The sequence below is a fragment of the Rhinichthys klamathensis genome, unplaced genomic scaffold (assembly GCF_029890125.1).
Source record: "Rhinichthys klamathensis goyatoka isolate OS25496 unplaced genomic scaffold, OSU_Roscu_1.1 h1tg000174l_1, whole genome shotgun sequence".
NCBI classification, from domain to species: Eukaryota; Metazoa; Chordata; class Actinopteri; order Cypriniformes; family Leuciscidae; genus Rhinichthys; species Rhinichthys klamathensis.
Genome location: NW_026606704.1, coordinates 154711 through 163703, shown reverse-complemented (window position 1 = coordinate 163703; position 8993 = coordinate 154711). Strand labels below are relative to the sequence as shown.

The window sequence follows — 8993 nt, the reverse complement described above, 5'->3', positions numbered from 1 at the left end:
CAGTGTACAAAGTCATCTGCGCCGAGTGCAAGATAGAGCCCTTGATGTCTTGGCCACTTGACCACAGGTGCATGTGACAGGAAGTGCGTGAACAACACTGTCCCATGTCTTAAAAATACCAAAGCTCAGTGCCGTTAATGTCCACTAAACCCACACCATCTCGAATACCGCTTTGGAGTGGTATTCAAGGCTAAGCGTATCCCATCATGCATCGTGTTTGAAAACTTACATGCCACGAAATCACAAGATGTCGAGGAAAACATAGTAACACTTTATTTTGATGGTCCCTTTTGTACATTGTTTACTGTAGGTGTGTCCCAATTCAAAGGCCGATTGCGTCATGACAAAGGCTACCCTGATTCAAAAGCGACTTCAAATGTGCACTTCGTTTCCCTGTGATAAGGATACACACTCTTTGTTCCATGTTATTTTTGCTGGATGTATGGTAGAGCAAGTAAAGTGTATCCATGAGGATTTTGAAATGATCAGTTGCTCCAATTTCTTTGAATGTGTCACTGACAGCAAGCTCAATTCTTTGAGCTGTACAATGCCAACCAGTGACACCAGGGAACAGGGCCTGCATTCGAGCTACTTCCCCACTTTAACATCCAAACATCAGTGCTCCCGCATCAGTTATAATGACAATCAGTTGTTTGGAGAATTCCTTCGTAAGGAGACCATTCCCTCTGCACTTCAAGTACCCTTGTGGTGAAAATCAATTTTAAATGTTATTTATATGTCTATGGGGTGTTTTTAAAAAGCTTTAAGACAAACCATTTGCCATTTCATGACTCAACACCATTGCTGAGTATTTTCTGCTTAAAACTGCAGTGAACCAAAGACAGTCTCAAAAACATGGTTTGAAATCGAGTGTTTCTGACATCAAGTGTTTCTGACATCAAACTACCATGTTACCAATCAGGTCAATGTGTGATCATCAACGAGTGGATCTCTGAGCTGCTGTGAGTGAAGGCGGGGCTCATTTACACATTCATAGAATCGCGTATACTAAATGAGGCAAGGGTGTCAAGTTACATTCAAGTGGATGCTGCACACTGGTGGTGGTTGAGGAGATCTCCCCTGATATGATTGTTAAGCGCTTTGGTGTACAGTAGTACAAATTAAAGTGCTATGTAAATGCCTCAGGTGGTAATGATTTTCACCAGGAATTCTTCTGTTAAACAAATTGAAAAACTAATTTCTTCAAAAGCATAACCTTGAGCTTTCACTAGCGGTTTTTAAAAAGGTTCATCATTTAAGACTCCCTTGGTAGAAAAGTTAATAACTTCGGGAACCCTATGTTGCATGCTATATGGGACTTGAAAAGTACAGGACGACTGTTTCACCACATTGGCAGAATAAGGCACTTTTTCAAAGCCAAAAGTAGTTAAACCAGACATGCAGCAAAATGACAAGTCAGGTACAACCAAGGATTGATTTGTCAGTTTTATTGAGAACCTCTCTTTAGCCCTTGAACCATTACAGGACCAAGTGAAGCCTTGCCTTCCCACTGAATGCCTAAAGAGAAGAAAAAAGCCAAGTTAAAGCACTTGAATCAAGAGCAACCTTAGAAAGAGCAAATGCTACCAACCTCCATAGGGAGAAGCAGGAAATACACCATCAGGACCACATGTTGAGTCACAGCAACCACAAACTTGGTCGTTCCCATCAGCAGCAAGCCACCTGCAACAAAACGAAGACATGGAGCCTTCAACATGAAAAAAGTCCCCCCCCCCCCAAAAAAAAACACCTCACGTACCCATTGGCAAAGGAACAGGATTTGCGCTGAGCGTCACTGGGTGCAGAAGCAATAGTTGCCTTCAGAATACATGTTATGTAGATCTGCAAGAGATGACAGACAAGTCACAAAACCAAAGATGGGAGGAGAAGTCAAGTTAACTCATGATATTCATAGTACATACAGAAGGATTGTTGCCCTCCTGGAACATAAACGCTTCCAGCTGGAACTGGATCTTGTCAACCTGGGACCGAGGCATGAAGCGGGAGCTGGAAGCTGTAGTTTTGGCATCCACAAAGCACCTGACGACAAAACCATCACAAATAGCAACTCATAAATGTCAACTGTAGAGAATCTAGCTACTAGACCTTACCCATGACTGACAAAGTTACAAAAAGCAACTTAAACACTCCTACCACATCAAGGTCCATGATCTTACCCATTATTCTCAATGAAGGAATATCTCGGAAGAGAGTTCACATCAGGTACTTGAGTGGCCACACAGCGGTCCACAAACACACGCAGAGGCACATGATTGTACTGCTTCACAGATGCCTCGATGTTAATAACACCACCCAGGAAATAGGAGTATGAAGGCCTCTGATAGGACCAATCATCTACACAAAAAAACATTTTAGGTACAGCCACAATAGCAAGGGTAAAGGTGTATTTTATTGAAAGAAAAAACCTGTACCAACCCATCATGATCTTCAGGGAGAACAGCAAGACTTCTTCACCAGCCTCTGTTGAGGCATACGGGACCCATGTTGGCCTCAAGGCATCACTGCTTACATTTTGGATCCTGCAGTTCATGAAAGTACCCATTAAATGGTGTCCCAGTTGCATGAGAAAGTGCAGAAAGTCACAGAGATGCCCTACCTTTGATAATGGCATTGAACACCAACAACTGCACCATCTGCTCGGGTAATCGGAGTACCTGCAAGCGCCTCAGGGGTGTAGGTAAGAGAGAAGGTGTAGACAAGCTCATCTTCATTCATCTGTAAAAAGATTGTGGTTACAAAGAGGGTCATCCCAAAAACTTTACATACACCCAGACTGTGCACTCATATTGCTATGAATGGGAGAAGGTGCACTGTGCAATATGGTTGAATTCCTAAAGAGCAAATCACTAATTAGTAAATTCTGAACATCACCACAGCTGCCCTCAGAGGCTCAGGTGTTGCCAGAGATAGTCAATGTTTTGGAGACATGCACTAAGGATTGAACATTTTGCCGTTCCAGGGTAAAAACTAGCTTTAACACTATTAAGGCCCAAGATTTAGTGTTCTTGTTTCTTAATCTCCTTTCATACCATTTATGGGATAGTTTACAGAAGATGTTGGTTTGAAGGGTTATTTGAAGGCAAGTAGCTTAAATTCAGAATTTACCCATTCAAATAGATACAAATTGGTCTTAGCTGCCCTGGCATTGTAAAACCAAGTGAAATGACTTTCATTGAAAAGGTCCTCTGCCACAACAAATAACCCATTAAAATGTATCTGTTCTTACCATCAGCACGCTGTTGCAGTCTTGTAATTCATACTCAAAGATGAGCACTCTTGACCCAGGATCCTGACCAACAACAGGACATCCACCTAAAGACAGACCAGTTGGCTGGATCAACTGACCATTGCTGAAAAAGTCCTGCTGGACCTCTACGAGAACCCGGTTCTCGCCACATTGAACGGCTACGCTGCTGGGAGTCACGGGTTGCCTCAACTGGAAGTCCACCGCCAACTCGCTCTGCACCTCGGGAACGATGGGATACCTCCAATCCAAAGGCTTCACTGGACCCTGCAACAGCTGCTTCTCCTGAAGGGCAAAAGGCTCCTGTGCAAGGCTTTTGGAGTCAGGACCCAAAGGACTCTGAAACTGAGAAGCCACTTGCAAAGGGTTCCAGAGCCCTAGAGGAGAAAGGGCAGGACTTCTGGAAGCTGGATCTGATTTTGGCCCCATACTTCTTGGACTATGACTGTACCTCAAACTTCCCAAGACATCAGGCAGATCAAATGCAACGATCACAGCCACAACTAAGACAACTTTCAGAAACCCCATTCTAACAAATTTTGACACAAACACTAGCACTTGGTTTTGCCATTTTGTACAGCTTTGAGTTAAGGTGGCCCCACCCCTTTTACCTTAATTGATCATTCTTGATTCTCCTCTGGACCTGTAGAGTGTATGCATTTTGGGGACACACCCCTCTGTCCCTTTTTCATGCACCTGTCAAAATACCTGGGGTGCTTCTCATTTCTTATTTGTGCATCCTCGTTTCCTTTCCTCGTTCCTTTCCTCGCCTCTCAGCTCCACCCCCTGTAGGACGCGAGGGAAGGCTGCAAGGAAAAAAAATGAGGACGGAGGAATTGACTGAAAGCTTTTTTATACATTGGATTACTTGATCACTCTAGCGTCACTTCACTGCGTCATCAGCAGTGCTCAAAGGATCTGCCCTTATGTTGTTAAAGTTTGTTTATTTAATAAATTCATAATAAATAATAATAAAGCAAGATACCTTGTTGAAATATGTGAGTTGTGTGGTTTATGTAAACTACAAAAGTAAAGTACAAATTCAAATGATTGTGACAGATGTGAAGGGGGAGGAGAATTGATACGTGCGTCATGTTTAGTCGATAAAACTCTTCTGCAAAGGGTACACCTGTGTATCCTCGCTCATAGCTTCTCTGGAAGCCTCCTCACTCCTCGATCGTCGCCTCCTCTCGGTGCAATTAGAGAATCGAGATGTCCTTCAAGATGGCTGAGCTCGATTGGTTTCCGGGTCATAGGATGGAGGACGGAGGAGCGAGGAGATACGGAGGGATATTGAGAAGCACCCCTACTTGCCGTCTTTGTACTTGACCACTTGTCTACTTACATGACCTACAGTATTTCCGGTCTTTGATCCATGTGTTCAAGTGGACTTGAAGACCGCAAGTGTGTGTAGAACTTTTGATCACCCAATGGGACACACTTTTAGTTTTGCAAAAATGTAAGTTTACCAAGCTCTATTTACACATTTTGATTTCAAGTACTTTGCATTTTAAAATAAACTTATAAATGTCTGTTCAGTAGTCCGTATGTAACAAAAGACACAATTTAAAAATTGTGATGTTTGTATTAATCCTTTCTGGGCCCTGGAGGTGTTCTGACACGCTCTGACATTTGTGCTTATTTCTGTTACTTGTAACATTTTCATGGCTAAAGTCTGATTACACTGTATTCAGCACAAACTCTGCTACAATAATATGTGAGCAGCATGTACAGTTGTGGTCAGAATAAATGGTACCCCTGGTAAATATGATTAAAAAATGGGTAAATCACATTATTAAATAAATGTTTTTCTCCAAAACATGTTGACCACAATTATTGGCACCCCTAGAATGTTTTATGAGTAAAATATCTCTGAAGTATATTCCCATTAATATGTACCTTTTTTTACCACACCAGGGTGACTAGGAACACGAAATTGTCTAGCTATGACTTCTTGTTTCACAGGAGTTTAAATATGAGGAAACACAAAGGCCAAATTCCCTTAATCATTCATAACAATGAGTAAAACCAAAGAACATAGTTCTGATGTGCATCAAAAGACTGTTGAGCATCACAAAATAGAGAGTGGCTGTAAGAAAATTGTTAAAGAATTGAAAATCCCTATTTTAACCATCAGGGCAATAATTAGGAAGTTCATCAACTAAAGATGTTTACGAATCTGCCAGGAAGAGGAAGTGTGTCTATATTGTCTTAATGCACAGTGAGGAGGAAAGTTTGAGTGGCTAAAGACTCTGGAAGGATCACAGATGGAGAATTGCAGAGATTACTTGAGTCTTGGGGGTCAGAAAGCCTAAAGAACTATTTCAAACAACTCCTACATCACCACATGTTGTTTGGGAGGGTTTCAAGAAAAATCCTCCTCGCTCCTCCAAAAATAAACTCCAGCAATTCAGTTGTCAGACATGACTGGAACTTCAAAAGGGACCGGATTCTATGCTCAGATGAGACAAAAAAAAAAGGCTTTTTGGCAGCAAACCCACCAGATGTGTTTGGTGCAAACAGGGATAAAAAGTACCCCATGCATACGGTTAAATATTGCTGGATCTTATATGCTGTGGGCCTATTTTTTTGCTGGAGGTCCTGGACATCTTGTTAAGATACATGGTATTATGGATTCTAGCAAATACCAACTGATAAAAAATCTAAACCTGACTGCCTCTGCTAGAAATCTTATAATGGGCCGTGGTTGGATTTTCCATCAGGACAGCGGTCCAAAACAAACACAAAAATGGGTAACTGAGCACAAAATGAAGCTTCTGCCATGACCGTCCCAGTCCCCTAAACTGAACCCTATGAAAATGAGTGGGGTGAACTGAAGACTTTAAGACAAACCATGCTTTAAGACAAACCATGTGCAAATTCATAAGTCGACAGCATTGCTGAGTATTTTCTCCTTAAAACTGCAGTGAACCAAAGACAGTCTCAAAAACACGGTTTGAAATCGAAAGTGTTTCTGACATCAAACTACCATGTTACCAATCAGGTCAATGTGTGATCGTCAACGAGTGGATCTCTGAGCTGCTCTGAGTGAGTGGAGGCGGGGCTCATTTGCACATTCATAGAATCGCGTATACTGAATGAGGCAAGGGGGTCGAGTTACATTCAAGCTATTTTAAGGCATGAAGACATTTTTTTCAAAGAAAAAAACGTTTACATATGTAATTTTGGTGATCAAAGATGAGTTTTAAGGGATAATATGATTGACTACAGGGGGACTTAAAATCAACCTGCTCCACTAGATGCACAAGTATATCAGCAGGCATGTCCATGTCTAGTAACTGCAGTCTCATGTAAATGACAAAGGCGCTTTTCTTGCTCAACCCCCTGGGGTCGGCGGTCACCTCGCTTTTTTTCTTATCAGTGCAAAAGACACTCAAATAACTTTGTCTATATTTGTTATACAGGCAAGTTTTTTACATCATTCAAAACAGTTCAATGTGTACTTTTATTTGTGTACACTCATAATAAAACAAAATGTTCTGCTTTTCGTAAAATAAAATAAAAATAAACATGATGTGTGTTCTGCCGTCTCTCAGTGTGAAGTTCATTCTGAAACACGACAGAAAATGAACTGTAACTCAGCGAATACTTGCCACCTGTACGTGAGAGATATGTTTTTAGAAAGCCTGAAGTGTATTTTTTTTATTATGTAAATCATATCAAAAACAATATAGTTTCATATAGTTTCTCCTGATATCAGCATGTGCACAGTTGTCTTTTTAAAAAAACTTTTATTTCAATTTTTTATACAGGGACCAGATAACACAGATGAGCCCTGCTGACTTGAACATTTACACGAGTCTCTGTACATGAACATGGTAAACTGAAGCAAACACCTAGGAAATAGGCACAAATATATGTGACTCTTTACGTCTCTCTGTTTAGATCAGTGTGCTCAATAATGTGCCTTTTTGTCTTTTGTATCTAAGGACTGTTGTGTTGTGTAAATAAATCCAAACAATCAAAAAGCCATTCTTTTTTAAATCTCTCCTCATCCTTTGTTTATAGTTCCCTCACACCGGCCAACAATCAACAATTTTAATAATAAATATACAAATACGAAAGTAAAGAGCAAAACATAATAAAACAAACCATCAAATAACATCACAAATTTTTTCACAAACCACACATAAACGTCATCTCAAAACTACAAGCTTTAACATACATGCTGCTCACATATTATTGTAGCAGAGTTTGTGCTGAATACAGTGTAATCAGACTTTAGCCATGAAAATGTTACAAGTAACAGAAATAAACACAAATGTCAGAGCATGTCAGAACACCTCCAGGGCCCAGAAAACACCTCAGACCCCAGAGGGTTAATACAAACATCACAGTTTTTAAATTGGTTCTTTTAGACACAAAAAATCTTCAGATGTAGGGAAATGATTTTGCAGTAAATATCTCCACAGAGGATTGGGATTTAGTCTGGGATCTAGTCTGTGATCATGCTAAAAGAATATCAGTGTGTAACAGAGCACGTGTGTCACAGTGTCTGGTTGTGTTCCCTTGTTTGTCACTAGAGGTCCTCGTTATCACGGTGTCCTTCACTATTGACTTCATTTCCCAGCATTCTGTCTGTCACTGTCACTCATCAGTTCATTGCACTCAGCTGTTCCCCGTCATCATTGTTCCCAGCTGTTCATTGTTAGTCTTGTTAGATCTGTGTATATATGCCCTGTCTGTGTTAGTATGTGTACGGATTCGTTGTTATTTGTCACTACACTTCTGGTCTGTGTTCTAGCCTGTTTCTTGTTTTGTTTATTGTGTTTGGATTGCTAAAATGGACTTTGAACCCTGCCTGGATGACTATGAATTGGATTGCCCTTATAATAAATATGCTGCATTTGGATCTTCCTGTTTTCCCGTGTGTTCCCGTGACAGAACGAATCCGTCACAAACAAGATCCAGCGGCATGTTTTTTAATATCTCTTCCCGAGCCACCGAGCGGGAGAGAAGGGATTTGTTTGAGGGGACCCGGTTGGTCAAGTTTCGCGGGACCCGTGGAGGTTGCAGCGGAGGAGGTGGTCGAGAGGAATTCCAACACCATTTTCCACTCAGGCCACTCTTCGACCCTGGGCTGGTGCAATCCAGTCCAGAGTTTCATCCGGCGCCGTTTCCATCCAGCCCAGAGCACGCACTTCACCAGCGGAAACGGCGGAGGAGGAGGAAGACCCCTAGCCTCTCCAAAGATCCGGAGGCCGTGTCCCAGCAGCCCGCCGCTTTTCTGGAGGTTGATTCGGAGACTGTTCACGTTCTGTCTGCCCAGCCAGAGACTGTTCACGTCACGTCTGCCCAGCCAGAGACTGTTCACGTCACGTCTGCCCAGCCAGAGACTGTTCACGTCACGTCTGCCCAGCCAGAGACTGTTCACGTCACGTCTGCCCAGCCAGAGACTGTTCACGTCACGTCTGCCCAGCCAGAGACTGTTCACGTCACGTCTGCCCAGCCAGAGACTGTTCACGTCACGTCTGCCCAGCCAGAGACTGTTCACGTCACGTCTGCCCAGCCAGAGACTGTTCACGTCACGTCTGCCCAGCCAGAGACTGTTCACGTCACGTCTGCCCAGCCAGAGACTGTTCACGTCACGTCTGCCCAGCCAGAGACTGTTCACGTCACGTCTGCCCAGCCAGAGACTGTTCACGTCACGTCTGCCCAGCCAGAGACTGTTCACGTCACGTCTGCCCAGCCAGAGACTGTTCACGTC

At 42.5% G+C, this 8993-nt stretch overlaps 1 protein-coding gene across 1 annotated transcript; it reads right to left on the bottom strand.

The window, feature by feature from the left end:
- Nucleotides 1-1350: 1350 nt before the first annotated feature.
- LOC130092343 (zona pellucida sperm-binding protein 3-like) lies at nucleotides 1351-3811 on the bottom strand. Its single transcript, XM_056260184.1, has 8 exons — nucleotides 3248-3811; nucleotides 2618-2736; nucleotides 2437-2540; nucleotides 2178-2355; nucleotides 1923-2040; nucleotides 1760-1842; nucleotides 1592-1683; nucleotides 1351-1518 (listed from the first exon to the last, which is right to left on the bottom strand). The coding sequence occupies exons 1-8, from the start codon at nucleotides 3791-3793 to the stop codon at nucleotides 1448-1450; spliced, it is 1311 nt and encodes a 436-aa protein (XP_056116159.1). The 5' UTR covers nucleotides 3794-3811; the 3' UTR covers nucleotides 1351-1447.
- Between the last annotated feature and the right edge of the window lie 5182 nt (nucleotides 3812-8993).

Bases quoted from the DNA above. Each gene is read 5' to 3' on its own strand.
- LOC130092343 (XM_056260184.1), bottom strand. From the start codon at position 3,793: ATGGGGTTTCTGAAAGTTGTCTTAGTTGTGGCTGTGATCGTTGCATTT. The intron at 2,041-2,177 runs GTAAGATCATGG...TTTTGTCGTCAG, and splicing joins TCCTTCATTGAGAATAATGG to GTGCTTTGTGGATGCCAAAA. The intron at 1,519-1,591 runs GTTGGTAGCATT...TCTTCTCTTTAG, and splicing joins TCCTGCTTCTCCCTATGGAG to GCATTCAGTGGGAAGGCAAG.